At 28.5% G+C, this 16,716-nt stretch overlaps 1 protein-coding gene across 3 annotated transcripts; it reads right to left on the reverse strand.

Annotated features, from left to right (window-relative positions):
• Positions 1–11,731: 11,731 nt before the first annotated feature.
• LOC107172405 (ubiquitin conjugating enzyme 6) lies at positions 11,732–16,643 on the reverse strand. 3 transcript variants are annotated; one of them, XM_089220705.1, is made up of 2 exons: positions 15,548–15,922; positions 11,732–13,330 (listed from the first exon to the last, which is right to left on the reverse strand). In XM_089220705.1, the coding sequence occupies exon 2, from the start codon at positions 13,291–13,293 to the stop codon at positions 12,838–12,840; it is 456 nt and encodes a 151-aa protein (XP_089076831.1). In that variant the 5' UTR covers positions 13,294–13,330; positions 15,548–15,922; the 3' UTR covers positions 11,732–12,837. The 3 variants fall into 3 exon arrangements, with proteins under 3 accessions (XP_089076831.1, XP_089076835.1, XP_089076828.1); XM_089220709.1 differs by lacking the exon at positions 15,548–15,922 and adding an exon at positions 14,471–14,692; XM_089220702.1 differs by lacking the exon at positions 15,548–15,922 and adding an exon at positions 16,320–16,643 and having other exon boundaries at positions 11,739–13,330.
• Between the last annotated feature and the right edge of the window lie 73 nt (positions 16,644–16,716).

Raw genomic sequence — 16,716 nt, forward strand, 5'->3', positions numbered from 1 at the left:
CACGTTGATTATTATATTATGATTACCTACCTATGACGCTGCTAAAGCATAATACCATTTTTTATTAGGTATATTATATTTCTTCCCAGTGGCGGATTTAACGGTCGTTTAGTCGGCAAATGCCAACGAGGCCCCCTCCTTAATTGTGTACTGAGGCCCACCTAAATTATGAAATTGATTTTTTTTTAATTTTGACAAAAAAAAAAAAAAAATGTATATTGCAAACTGGAACATAATTTACCTACTATTGTTTTATTAATAAAATAATTTAAATATTTAGAAATACTTCAATAGTTCAATATGTACGTACATTTAAGTTATTCAACATTCTCAATTCTACGTAGTGGACATTGATCACAAATAATATTATTTATAATAATTATAATCGATGTTACAGCGTAATCAATTTCGCTGCGTCGGTTTTCCCATACAATACAAATATTAGTATACACCATAGTCACCATACACCAATTATTAGGTACCTACTTTGTTATCGTGGAAACTAAAATAACCATATAGTATCAACAGTCATTACTCATTTTGAGTTTGTGGCTATGGTTTTGTGAAATAGGGGTAAGTATGTTACTGAAATTTTTTACGAGACCCCTCTTATGGATTTGCCGACTTTATTTAAACCCTTAAATCCGCCACTGTTTCTTCCTTATATACGAGTACACACTATATGTTTAAAAACCAAATATGAAATTTATACATTATACAACTTTAAATATTTTACGTTATTCAATTATTTATTATTGTTATTGTGATTGTTATTAATAGGGCTAGGATTTTGTAGCAAAATAAATCCTTAAAAAAGCATTTATTAATTTAATTCTAAAAAAGCAAATTTCAATTACACATAAAATTAAATATTAAAAAAACACTATACGTTTATACCTCACTGATTGTCGATTGATATTTACCGGCCAATTTAAGTATTGGAACGTGCTATAAAAATACGTAGGTATAATTCAGATAATTTTCCCTTTCCTTGAGTCGTAAATACAACTATAGATAATTATAGATAAAACTATTTCGGCACAATAACGACAGTTATTTTATCAGTCATATATTTATCAATGGGTTTTTTACTGGTTTTATAATTTCTGGTAATAATAATATAGTCCAAGACATATAATATACATAGAAATAAGCTAATAAGTTTTCAAGAAAAATAAGTAAAAATCAAGAAAAAATAACCAAATAGGAGGAAGAGCAATAAAAAGCAGATTTTGTGGAATAAAAGCAAAAAATAAGTTTACTTTATTAAAATCAGAACGATTCAAAACGTATTTATATATAAGAATCATCTTTATATCACACTCCCTTCAAAAGAAGCAAAATCCGAGCCCTAGTTATTATTATATTATAAATAAATAATTATTGAATACCTATGTTTTATATTTCATGGGTTGTAACATAAAGATGTACCTCCACACAGGGGTGGATTTTATCACTCACCAGGGGGGGGGGGACTAAATGAGGTACAAGAATTTACGTAGTTGTATTTTAACATATAAAATTGTAATTAACATTATAATTTATTTTTACTAATATGTAAATCATTCTTTTTTTATGCATTTGTTTCACAATAATACCATATTTTAAATAGTTATATTGCAATCAATTTTTATTTAAAACCATTTGTGTAAGCAATTATATAAAGTGGTAACAAAAACGAACTGTTTATTATATTTTTATTTTTATATTTATATTACATTACGAATTCCAAATTTCTTTTTTTACTTTTAGAAAATCGTTCTATTATATTACCTGTTGAGACTTCCTTTTCCCTATGAACATGAAGTAAAGCTAAACCATTCAATTTATCTTGACACTCATTCGTGATCTTAACCAATCGTTTAACCTAGATTTAAAAAATTTTTGTAGAAAAATAAATTTATTTAGTTATTAATTTGATACTTTGATATTGTAATTTTTAATGTAAATATACCTGCGAAAAGTAGAAAAACTTCTTTCAGCTGATACAACGCTTCCATTCCCATGCAGACAACCACTTATTAAAAGCATTTATTTAATACTTGGGAATATTACATCTTGACAATGATCCAAACCTTCTATTATTATAGTTGGTAGATAACCTCCTTGAAATCACAATATTAATTAATTATCGGATAATTAATAATGAAAAAATAAATAATAGATTTCATATTTACCTTTATTTTTAACTCTGGTCCATTTTTCAATCCATAATTAAAATTCAGAGGAAAACCGATGTTTTTCTATAAGAGCAAATGAGTATTTTTTATCAATAATTTCTACAATATTATTTATATCGTGCAACTTGATGTCAACAACGCAGCTTAGTATAAAAAGATAAGAAGTAATAATTTATAAACGGTTAATTTTTTTTACTTAAAATCTATCTTTTAGATCATCAAGTACATGATCATACGTTGTATTATAAACATAAATTCTAAAATATTCTTCTACGGATAAAGTATTTATATTTGGTCTGTGTATTTGATGCTTAGTAATACGAGGTAACTTTAGTTCCACATCTAATTTTTGCATAAGTTGTTTACTTTATCAATCATATTAATAACTTCTTTTTCAGTCTGCTCATAACGGACCAAAAACTTTTCAGCTTGTAAAACCACATTTTAATGATATAAATGATTTTGGTGAGAGTCTAAATCTCCATCTTTTCTCAACAATTTAGCAAATGTATTTAATGGTACAATGATCAATTTTTTAAGGTTTGCTATCTCTCAACCCTCCTTTATTATTAACAAGGACAAGTACAAAAAATTTACAGAATAACCCAGATTTGATTGATGAATATGTTAACCAATGATATTTTGTGAGGTGAAATTGATTTAAATATCGTTTTCCTTCTTTGCCTTTTTTTTTAACTAAGCAATATTTAGTATTTTTATTTATTGACATAGAAGAGTTTATATAACACCCAATACTGTTAATATCAGAAGGTTCTAAAATATAATTTTCTATAGTACTATCAGATTTTTGTTTATTTTCAGATAATTGAGACGTTGACAGAATTTGAATATTTAAGCTTTTGGTTTTATTTATTTGTTCTGATAAAATATGTTTTTTGTTAAAAAACAAAGAAATATTTACCTGTTTTCTTTTTACAACAGTAGTATTTTTACAATTTCCATCATCATTGCTCATGGTGAAATACAGAAATATGAATTATAAATTGTAATGATTAGCGGAAACGCGTCATTACTCGTTCAAAAATCGGTTAAACACTACATGATTAAACCAACCGCCGGTACGTGTGAATAAAGTGACTTGTATACAATTCCCCATAATTTGAATAGTGTAGACATAATATAGTGTTATAATTATGTAACATTAATAGTCGATGTCAAAACCTGTTATATTATAATACAAAGTCTAAAGATAATGTGCAATTTTAATCTATAATAATCAATATTACTATTAACTGCAGTCCGCCTGCGCGTTTGCGTCGAACGAAAAAACAATCCAAGAATAGCTCACTGAACGTGGTCTGCCACTGTGGACTGGTATATACTACATACACGGATCGCAACGGGCACTGGCCAGCAATCTATTATTTTATAGAGACCGCGTGATAATCCTACGTTCTGTATGTCAGCCAATCAGAGCATTCAAATATCCATAAATATTAAATAACCATATTCTTCAATGAAGATATTTTATAAAAATTATTGATAGGTGTATCATAGAAAAATAAACAGTTTTATCCCAAGGGGGAGGGGCTAATGTCCCAAAGCAACCACTTAAACCCGCCACTACCTTCCGCACAAGTTATACCAGTGAGATCCAATACTTTGTGTATAAATATTAATTTTAAATAAAAATAAAATACATTTATTTTAACCCCCTACCAATCCCGTTAACTATTACTTGGTTTTTATTTCTAATAATATATAAACAAACTCCAGTATGATTAAAGTTTACCCCAACATTTCACTACAGACACATCAATCGATCTCTCGTACATGTATCGGACATGTGCCTGTGAGTATGTCCGAAATCTTTCCGTGCTACTACTATGCGGGTCACTACTACTAACTATATTGTACCTACGACTAATACGACGACAAGGCTAATTGCTGAATGTTTAAAAAGTTGCCTTTAAAATGGTCCTTAGAATGCAGTAGTAATAAAAGGGTAGGTAATTAATCCTGAAATGGTTAAATTATTACATCATGTGGGTTATTTATCAATGATAAATAATATGGTTTTTGGGGTGATTTCGGTAGCGAGGTAACTAAAGATAAATCAATGTCATAGTTTTATTAATAGATAGGGAACTATCAAAAATAGATTTGATTAAAAACTATAATTAATTATTGTAATATAATATAATTATTTATTTATTCCTATAGTCCGTGACAAGAAAAATGGCTCCTAGCCTTCACAAATCTAATGACTGTTTCATCTTAGTGAATTCCAATACACGTAGCATGACAACACTGTAGTGCAATAATAAATGGTATTGATGGTTGAGAAAACCCATGGCTAGCAGGTCACGGTACTCGCGAGCCACTTATCCTGATGCCCCTCTACTCCATGCAGTCTTTTATTGGTGGAGTTTTAATAATGGTTATCTATTGCAAGAGCCTTCCCTACAATTTGCATCACTTTTTTTAGCGGGTTAGGTTAAGTTAATTTGAGATTTCTTTGTTAAGAAATACAGAGTATGTTGATCGGTTTATTAATAACAACCTATTGAGTAATTATTTTATTTAACATTCCTATTATACTACTAGGTATACCTGATAATATGATTTATTGGAATTTTAGTTAACTAAAAACTAATTCTATCAATTATGATTTAATAGTTATTAATTTCATTTTATCTATATTTATTTATTTTCAAATTTAAATACTTCAATGTACTCAAATTATTGACTCAGAATCAATAATAATTGTTACAATTTTAAATGAAAGAAACTAAAATCTTTATAATTTTCTAGTTTCTAAAGTTATTTAAGAATTTATAAGAACATTTTCTTTAGTGTAATGCATTAAGCTTCTTATAACTTTTTTTTGTGTTGAACCACGGCGCTACAGAGGGGCACTTCACCCTGGAGGGTCGTCCTCCCCCCTGTATCCGTATTGTTTATTGAAAACGCTTGGTACATAGGTATAGGCTTTATTCTATTAGGTAATTTAAGAGCTTCGTTCAACAAAAGAAAGAGAGGGCTCTATCCCTCTAATTACTGCCTTCGGCGAACACTTTAGCTGTCTTAACTAACTAGCCTTAATTAAAGTCTCGTTGTCTCACTCGCTCTTCGTCTTCTCTATGGGACTGGACGTGTTTCACAAATTTGTTGACTGCGTCCCAGTTGCTCCGCTTCTTCAGCATGCATCCAATTATATTGTCCGGACTCAATGTGTTTTCTTCCACCTCTACCTCCAGCGTTCGTCTTTCACTCCACCATCTATCACACCTAAATAACACGCGCTCCGCGTCGTCGACCGGCTCCTGACAGTCCAAACACGTAGCAACGTCCTGCTTCCCCATCCTCTTCAAGTATGCTCCAAAACATCCATGGTTAGACAGCAATTGCGTCAGGTGGAAATCTACGGAACCGTGCTAAACTTCTTATACCTACATTATTTTCTAATGGTATGGGTTGAAAGTTCTTTAAATATTATTTTCTTAAAATATATTTATACACAAGTCACTCAGAAAAAATTAACGTAGAAGAAATTTTATAATGGAAAATTATGTAACAGTAACAATAATTGTGAAAAAGGAATCAGTATTTTTATCGTTTAAAATTATATTTTGCACATATTTTTTTAATTAAAGAAATAAACCCAACCGGTGATTAACCTATGTTTTCTTAAATACTCTTTTTGAATTGCCTATGTATTTCTTTCATTTAATGGTAGAAATTATTATTGTATGTAAATAATGAATGTACTATATTATACAAAGCAATATTTTTAAAATATGACACTAATCCTTTCTTTCTATACTAAGTAGGCGTTTTATCACTAAAATTACGTTATTATACAATAATTTTAAAAAGATATCACAGTGCTTTGATATCAAAGTATAGTTTCTTAGTGTTTATCAATTAATGGTTGTTAGCTTAATTTGCATGAATATGGTGGGGGAGGGGCTTCCCAAATTTCTGCTAAGTCCCCAAGTCTAAAGTATCGATTTTTAGAAAATATAATAGGAGAGGGGGCCCCACATTAGCCCCTTCCTCAAAACTACCAGGGTTTATTTCTGTTAAAGCAATTACAGGCATGCGTCAATACAATTATTAAACTTTGATGAATATTTAATTTTTTATTAAACTCAAAATACATAACAAAAAACAGTTATTTAAATAGTTTATAAATTACCAATAGATTTAACTAAAGGTTTATAAGTAAATGTAGGTAGGAAGGTAGATAGGTAGGTAGGTAGGTAGGTAGATAGGTATATAAAAAATCATGATTTCAACTTTTAAATATTTATTTTACCGTATAGAGACAATTTTAAATTATATCAAATACTTCAAATTATGATTTTTTTTTTTTATGACAAGGACGAATGTCATAATACCGATTTTAAATTAGTCAAAAATAATTCTATACGTAATCTCTCTTCAATCAGCTAAGCCAAAAAATTCAATCTAAAGGAACTCACAAACAGATTCAATTCTCTCTCTACTCGATAAAAAACTCTATTAATACCGATGCTCAAAAAAATCATATTCCGTTACTCTACCGATATTCGTATGCGGTGTTTCCGATTTTATGAAACTGTGAATAAATTAATAAATTTCTTCAGACCTCAAAACTTCAGTTTCATATCATCGGCTACTAATTAAAAAATATATAAACACTAATCCAAACTGGTAAAGATAGGTATTAGGGATTAGATATTTAAAAACTGATAATGCAGAATATCGAAGTTATCAAGCTCGTGAAAATAAAGCATCTCGTATGGGTAGTTATCCATAACTTGAATCCTTCTTCTTCAACTTCCAAAGAATAACTACGATTGAAGACCTTCGTTATTTTGACCCAAGTTACTAATATAATTCATAAATCCACTAGAAGTCCTCTTTCAATATCTTTGTTGATCTCGAACCCGCTCAAATCAACAATGAGTTATTCAAATTCATTTTACTGCTTAATACCAAAGTGAAGGTAGAAAATGCACATAAACAACGAAAAATTATTAAATATTCTAATTGTCAAGATATTAAGATTATCTTATTTCACTGTCATCTAGAATCTAGATGTTATCCATTATTATTTTCTTACTTAAACCAGATAAGTGATCTAATATAGCAGCTTCATTTAGACCATTAATTTACTTCCTGTAATCAATTCTTAATTCGAAAAATAATTTTGAAGAGATTAAGACCAATCTTTGAAACCCTAAAACTAATACCCAGTCCACATATTGAGTTTTTTGAAAATCATTGTACTACACAGGCTAGTTGATAAAATATCTTCCACGTTTAAAATAAACGTTATTTCCCGTGAATTATATTGAGTATGTAGTTCAAGTCTAGGGTTTATCACACAGTATTACTCTATAAAATTAAATTATTCCTACCATTTTCTTCATTTATTAATTCGAATTAAATCAGAACCATTAAATTTCATCATGGTAGTTCTTTTCCTCTCTTTTTCCTATCCTAGCAGGAGTACGTCAAGGAAACCGTTTTGTCTCTTTAACTGACCATTATTATGATTATTGTTATCTACTGTCTAGTCCCGGGCAAGTTTTCATGAGCGAGTTCTACACCCGTTAAGCTTTCTCGGCACCAAATTAACCAAATTTACCCACCTAACTTTTGGCTTGAGTTTTATTTTTGTTATTATTATTATGATTCCCGTTTTTCCATAATTTTGTCCCAAAACATCATTTATATCGTAACAAATACAAATTCACGGTTCTCCGGCCCTTTCAGGTCTCGGCTCGTGGTTAGCAACCTTGCTCTAAAGTCACGGTCGGCCACGTAATATTTAGCTCACAAATTTTTTTTTTTTTTTTTTGACGAATAGTCTGAGTCGTCACAACCATTTTGATGACTCCCTCATGTTACCTTTAATAATATATAATATAATGCTCTTCTTGAAATTATATTTTTAAGTTTAAAGTTTTACTCAAGTATGTATCTTATATTTAGGTACTAAGAAATAAAAATAAAACATTACCCGTATTTTAAACTTAAAAGAACGTGATACCCGCATGTGTTGTCTTCGTCTTACAAGTGCGTAACATGGTACATTTTTCGCTCAGCAGAACACGTGTAGCTCCGTTAGCTTAAAAATTAGAGTGAACTGCCCTCTTATAAAATTTAAAGGCAAGATTATTATCTAGACAACCTCATATGCTTTTTAATATATGATAAAAATCATATGAGGTTGTCTAGATAATAGTCTTACCTTTAAATTTTATAAGTGGTCAATTCACTCTAATTTTTAAGCAAACGGAGCTACACGTGTTCTGCTGAACGTAAAATTTACAATATAATGCATTTGTAAGACGGAGACAACACATGCGGTTATCACGTGCTCTTAATGCGACAAAGCCCCGTTCATAGGCGTGCCCACGGGTCATGCCTGTCATGCACAGGCATAACCTGCAAATTTGATCAAACTTACATAGTACATTTTGATGCGCAATATGAACCTTTTTTCTCAATTTCTATTTTCATATTAAATTTTTTGTTTTTCATCATGTGTATAATTCAAGGTCATATCCCCAAACCCTAACAGAAATTTTTATTCTTTTATTTTTTTTGAGGGGTGAGGATTGGCAGTTTCCCCATCCCCTAGATATGCCACTGTTGTGCATGACCTCGGACACGCCTATGGCCCCGTTATTTATCAGGGTTAATGCTAAACACGGGTAAATAAAGTGCGCTAATAGTACCTATAAGAATCAAAAAGATTCTTTGAAAAAAATCACTCGATAACAATATAAGTATTGTTTAACAAGTGTGTCCATGATTCTATTTCACTGATGCAGTGATGCACATAATATTATCCTTACAAAGACCCCTTATGTAATCCAATACTTGTGAATCATTTATATCTGCTTGTAATATTGATGCGGTATATAATATAGATGCGACCAAATAATGGACGTCCTAGTAAATACAAATATTGATGAGTGCTCCTTGTAATGGAAACAAATTCTAAGTGATGATAAAACTTCCATTTATATCATAATAGCACGTACGTACATGTCTTATATTTCTATAGAAATATTATCGATTAGAAGATGGACGAAATATGCGGAGAATTTACATACGTATACTTACTTATAATATCCTATAAAAATAGTATTATTTTTATTTTTAGAACACACTTTGCTATATTTCGATACAGCAAAGTTAGTATCGAATGAGTTTTGATAAATGAAAACAAATATACGTTTGAAAATTGTGCGCTTAAAAATAATATTTTTTATTTATTTATATAAATTTATATACCCAATAGCCAATTATGGCTTTGGTACAGGTTAGGTTAGGTTAGTTAGCAAGAAGAATGTAAATGTAGTACTGTCATCTTAAGAATTGTTTCTTTCTACTTAAATATGCCCAACTTATTTTGTGTTTTAGTTGTTATTTTTTTAATTCTATAAACACATACTTAATTAATGATGATTGCATTTATATATTAGAATATTATTAATAACGTTAACTGCGTAGTGTGCAGTATGCACCCGACTTGAACAATTTTAAAGAACGTAAATTAATATTATCTGATGATCAATAAAAATATGATGTAGAATATGAAATGGTATCATAACGTCAGACATGTATTTAAGAGTAATTCAAAAATAATTTTAGTAACTATAATTACATAAAAAAAAAATATTATCACTAAATTCACTTTGCTTTAGAAAAATGTAATAAAAACTTCATAGTGATTATTATTTAACATCAATTTATTTATTTGTTAACTCAGTTTTTGTCTCAAAAAATTTATAACAAATAGAATTTTTTCGAAACAGTTAGCGTTCGCGACTCGATGGCTGAAATGGTAAGATGACAAGTATAAAGTTGGTAGAAAGGAAATAATAGAAAGATGGAACAGATGCGCTATCGAAAATAGCGGATTAAATCAGTACTAAAATGTACTTTGTGAGCGGCCACAAAGATAAGCAAAGCTTCCCAACCTTATCTTCTAAGGCCGTGTACAAAACTAAATTATTTACTTAATACTTTTAATTTGATCTGACGAATAAAATAGTGGAAGACAACTAATAATCAATCGTCGGCAGTAATAAATATGATAATATTATCCTTTAATAGGTAATTATCATTCATAAAAGTGGAACAACTATTATACTAAAAATACGGTTCCTAAATAAGTCATAATTTGTTTAAAAAAAAAAAACAGAAAAAAATGGAAGAAAAAATCTATGGGACCGTCGGCAACTTATGATAGTCCCACGGATCACCGGTTGGGAAACACTGCATTTTACAGATCAATACAGCATGAGTAAATTTGATACCTACTACCTACCAGATATTATGTAGATACCACTCGCGTTCCTTCTGCAGTTCAACATCTGTCATCTGTCATTTGGTAAGTGGAATTAAATATTGAATTTACTATTTACATATATCATAAAAGTGAACAAGTTATTAGGTAGTTCTTAATTCTTAAATTACAAAGTATCTAAGTGTGTAAGCAGGGGTTAATGTGGAGGTGGTCGCAGGAGGACTCAGTCCCCTTACCTCTGACGGCGGTTAAAAAGCGTCCCCTTTAACAAATTAGGATTTTATACATTAGACATTATACCTAAAATTATATATGGAACGCTTAAAACTTTATGGAGACATCAGTCCCCTCTGGAATTTTTCCCCACTTTAACCTCTGTGTGTAAGTCGTCACTCGTACGGTACCAACGAAGCGACACAATTGTTATGTAGTAATAGTGAAATACTTTAGTGCTTTAGTCGTCTATTGTCTAATGTGTATAGCATTTTTAATAACTGAGTGACGCATTTATTTTATTTTATTATTTAAAATATATTTATTTATTTAATAATTTATAAATTAGAAGTTTAGGTATGTAATTTAAAGGTAAGAATTATCTGGGCACGGTATAAGCTTTTATTGATTGGAGCTGAATAATATTAGTAATATTGTAACTGCGATAATAGATCAATTCACTCTCTCATTGAAGTTAACAACACGAGAAATGTACTACTATAATACAATAATAGATAAAATTAACTGGACTAGCACAGTTTATATTCATGATCATTAAAAGGACTTAGAATATTAAGTAAATGCATATTCTTCTACATTATTATCTTAGAATAATTTAAATTAAATATGATGACGCTATCATAATAATTCAATACATCCATTAGTACCTATATTTTGAATTGTTTTACTTATTTGATAAAAAATTAATGTAGGATACATATTTCTAGACAGTTTCATACAAATTGAATATTTCAGTATCACAATGATACAATAATAATTGTATTATCATCAAATGATTTAAATTTTGTTCAGTTAAATTGATTGTTTAATTTTAATCAGGCTATTAAACTACCTATATTTACCTATATTTCCTTAAGATCAGATTGAACAATGTATTATTTTCTTAATATTTACTATATAATACTAAATTAATCAAATATGATTAAAAATAGTTCAAAACATAACGTACATCATTGAAAAAAATCTTCATATTCTTAGTATTTTTAGGCATAAAATAAACATATTATACATTGTTTTAAATACTATGTGAGTAAATTTGCATATATTCTACAATATATTTTTTATAAGAATACAAAAATTATTACAAACCCTAATCAATATTTTTATCAATCATAAAAAAATTATTAAAGTATTGTAAATTTAAATGCAAGTTCCTACAAATTAATATGTACAATTTTAATTAAAAAATACAGCATTAAAGCTGTTTGTACAATTTTACATTCACCTAAAATTGTTTAGGTACTCTAAATTACACCAATGGGTATAATAATACATAATTTTACTTTGACTTGAACAATAACAAATGGCATATAGATAATATAATGTACATTGTGAAATTCTATATCTCGGATATTTAACATTATACATTGTGTTTATATTGTTTATAAGTTTATTTATAATCGAGTAAACTTTTGACATTTTACTTTTATAATACATACATTTTTATTGAAATATGTTAACTCTTCAGATATTTAGAAACAACAATATTTAAATTGTTTTTTTTTTAATCATAAATTTATTAATTTAAGTACCTATTAGATTATTAAAATCTATGGACAAGTTATGATTACAAATTTTGATAACTTCTTACTTTTGTAATATAAAATATAAAATTAAATAACTATTTAAAATGTTTAGACAATAGTCAATATTATGCATCAACCTAAATTGGTAATGTGTTTAAATAATTATATTATAGATAAAAAAAAAATTAATAATACATTTTATAATAATACAAGCAAAAAAATACATAAACACAATTTAAAATAAAGTTAACTATTAACTTATACAAGTAAATGGAAAAAATGAATAAATTCAAAACGTAAAATAACATACAAATAAAAAAATTAATTTGGAATATGAACAAAGATTAATAAGATAATCATTAAAAAACATTTAAAATTAATTACAATAATTGTATTTCACTTTTGTCAATATATTTAAATAATATATATCATTTAAAAACAAAAATTCAATACATATATATTTAAGAATAAAAAAAACAAATTTCATGATAAATTGTTCTTACTATGCACTGAAATAATAGTAATAATCATGGTAAAAATTCAATCATAAAGTTAAAAAGAACTAGTAACACACACAGCTATTTTTTTTACTTTCAAGCATGATTAAAAATAATAATTAACTCTAATCAATAAAGCTTTGCTCCACACACATCTTCACTCGTTTCTCATACTCTCTGCGATTCTCTTTATACAATTGGGCAGCCATAGAATTAGCAGGTGAATTAGGATTCGGATCACTAAGAAGTGATTGTATGGATGTCAAAATAGCAGCAACATCATAAGTAGGACTCCAGCGGTTCTGTAATATATCAAGACAAATACCTCCATCTGCATAGACATTTGGATGAAACATTTTTGAAACAAATCTAACTGTTGGTGGCTTGTTAGGATATTCTTCAGTAAATTCTATTGTCAATTTAAATGTGCCATCTTCAAATGGAGTATCATGTGGTCCAAATATCACAGCTTTCCACAACATAATATTGTTATCAGTTGGTGTGCCACTGATACCTGCAGGTGGATCTTCTTGTAATTTTTTAAAGTCTCGCATCAGTCTACGTCTGGCAGGAGTTGACATAATGAATGGTAACTTTTAATATTTTATAAAAACAAACCTGTAAAAATAAAATAAATAAAAATTAGACACAAATTAGAAAAATTATATAAGTTAGATTAGGTATGTCATACATTTTTTACATAATATTCATTTGTCAGACATTAAAAATTTAAATTTATTTTTGTATTTGTTCATTGAAACGACCTCTAAGTATTCGTCACCAGTGGGTAGTAGGGAGATCATGTGAACTATTTATCTATGTATATATCACTATATACATGATACTACCCCCTTTCTCCAAGAGGATACATGTGCAGTCTTCACTCCCAGTGGAGTGGGACCTAGTTGGAAACCAGAAGACGCAATTGGACGACAGCTTGGAGATTTGGTGATCACGTAGAACCACACAATTTTTTTTTTGCACTTTGCTATGAATCGAACCGATGACTGTGTGAGTCGTAGTCAACTAATCAACTACGTGACCACTGTGCTACTCTGGCCATTAATTAAAAATTTAATTATGTTAAAAAATATGTGCATTCAGTATATACAAAGTTATTAGTATTAACAAATAAATAATAAAAATTATCATCAATGGGGCTTTCAAAATTTTTTGATAGAGAGCAGAAAAATTAATAACAGTTTACCATGTGATCATCTTGTTTCAAAATAATAATATAATATTAATTAAGCATCAATAATTACTATTATTCCTAATCTTTAAAAATAAAATTAAAATGAATTATCATTAATAAAAGTATGACAATTTTTCTTGATTTTTGAGCCATGACATGACAAATGTTATCTGGATTAATAAATTCTTCCTGGATGAAGTCACAATTATAAATCATAATCCCAGTCATAGTGTTTTTATTAATTATTTTTTTATTTACTATTTTTAGATATAATAAATAGTCCACAGCTTACAACAGATCTCTATTCTAATTAATGTCTATTATAAACTATGATGATGTCAATTAAATTGTATTTATTGGATTTAGATGATACAGTTTATTAATGAAAGTAGTGATTGGAAGTTATTATTTTTGTTTTGAAACGTTTTGGAAGCTGCTTTCCTGGCTAAAAAATGGTTTTCAATCGAAAACTTTTGAAATTGCATATAATTTATAACCAACTTCACATAGATTGTAAGAAAAATCACAATTTTTATTTTTATCCAATTAACTTTGTTATCTACCTAGGGTTACCATACGTTTTGGGTTGACTAGGGACTAGGACAGTATGGGTTCTGAGTATGTTCTGTAGTGTTTCAGGACAGCCATTGTCTTGGAATGAGTTGGAGCCATTGTCTTCAATAATTTATGTTTGTCTTTTATTAAATACTTTTGGTTGAAATAGTTCAGCTAAGTACCAAAAAACTCAGACTTTTTCTGAAGAACACATGAGACACAGATTAATAACTTTACATTAATTATGTATTCTTTAAATTTTAAATAATACATTTATAAAAATGAAAAAAAACTAGTTTTGTCAAATAAAATATGGTAACTCTAAATTTACCTGTTTAATTTTACAATAAAAATAATTTTAATTTTAAAACTACATAGATGACTATTCAACAAAACATTAATATTTTTAAGCGTAAAAAAAATATTGTTATTCCTTTTCATAAAAATACACTTCTAAGTGCTATTAATATTGCTGTATATTATTATTTTAGTATACATCTGATTTGTAAAATTAAATATACAAGAAAATTTTAGATCAAGTAAATATTACCTATCTAGGTATCTAAGTATTTTATATAAATTCTACATTTGGAAGAACATTTTTTTTTTTAAGTCATCGACTTCTGGTAGACTGACATATATCTTTAAAAGCATTTAAAGTGGTGTACTAGAATATCACGCTGATCATTGTAAACATGTAAGCAGTAAAATTAATCACAATAAAAAAAAAAAACTCCTACTAACAATAACTATGTCTATATAATAATTGTTGCATGTATAAAAATGTTGTAAGGATATAGAAAATGTGTATTAGAAACAAAAAATGCATTTATAGGTAAAAACACTAAATAAAACATATATGTAATATTCTGAATCAGGGAAATGTTGTTCATAATTATAAAAAAATTGCAATTAATAATTATAAGTATTGTTTATTTCCAATACCTAAAATTTTATAAGTACCTATCAAATTATTTACATCATTGGTACGCTACAGTTAGATTACCCTAGTATTAATACCATTTACATTTTACATATTCTATGTATAACATTGATGTATGTATTTATTATAATATTATACTTACGTTAAATAATACTGCAATAATTTAAGTATATCTAACAACTATAGTAAGTCCTTAATGCCAATTAGATACTTAAAATTTGTTTTGATGGTATTACAAAAATATTTAGTGCCTACCTATTTAAATACTTTTATAAGTGTTGTTGTAGTTGTTATTGTATATTAAATACATAGTGTAAAGATAATATTGGTTTGCCCAGTGATTTCGCAATGATCACAATCACTTAAGGCCACAGATAAACAATTAACGATAAAGATATCATGTAGCAGACATGAAAAAAGAAATTACATAAAGATAATAAAGAAAAACAAGCTTTAAATGCAACTGATATTGCGTCAGAATATTAGATGAATATTGTTCAATCATACAATTCACATACCTATATAATTAATAATTATGAAATTATAGTAAATTAATGACTGTATACGATGACCCCAGAAGAGATGATAATATTGTAACTTGAATAATAATCTTGTACGAGCATATTGAATAATATGACGCATTATCAAACGATCCATTAGCTCAACAATAATACTTAACCAGAAGCTCTCATCTGCTAGCTATAGACGCATCAAACATATTACTCAGAAAAATACAAAATAGAAAACAAACAGAATGTTTTATTTAATCGTCAGAGCCCTGATAATGTGTTAGTAAACGGTGACCATCAAAAATCGTTATCTGGCAGAAAATGACAACTGCTGTGACCGACGACCGTCATGAAGATCAAGAAGTCAAAACGTCTCATTAGACGAAACATATTATTCAGACTTACCGACGACGGCGTCCACTGCAAAGAAGGCGAACGGCTATCGAGTGTCGTCGACCAGTGGACGACGGTGATAATCGGAGTGTCCGGGCACAGATATTAGATTAATACTTATTTATTTATTTACTATAGGTATTAGGTATTACCTATTATTAATTAAGTTTATTATGAATATTTTTTATCTGTGGTGCCCAGTTAGCCCACAATTCTGTACTGGAACTGGAACGCCGGGCTCTTCGCTACTCAATATCTGTACTCTGTAATCTGTGTCCGAAACGACTCTGAAACGCTATTTTACGTTTTATCACCGACACCATTAAGACCTAGTCAACTATATAGCTGAAGTGTTCGATGTGTTATTATCATAGATAATATATATTATCTATGGTTATTATTGCGGGCG

This window comes from Diuraphis noxia, unplaced genomic scaffold, assembly GCF_037042655.1.
Source record: "Diuraphis noxia isolate RWA-SAM2 unplaced genomic scaffold, SU_Dnox_SAM2 contig0001, whole genome shotgun sequence".
Taxonomy (NCBI): Eukaryota; Metazoa; Arthropoda; class Insecta; order Hemiptera; family Aphididae; genus Diuraphis; species Diuraphis noxia.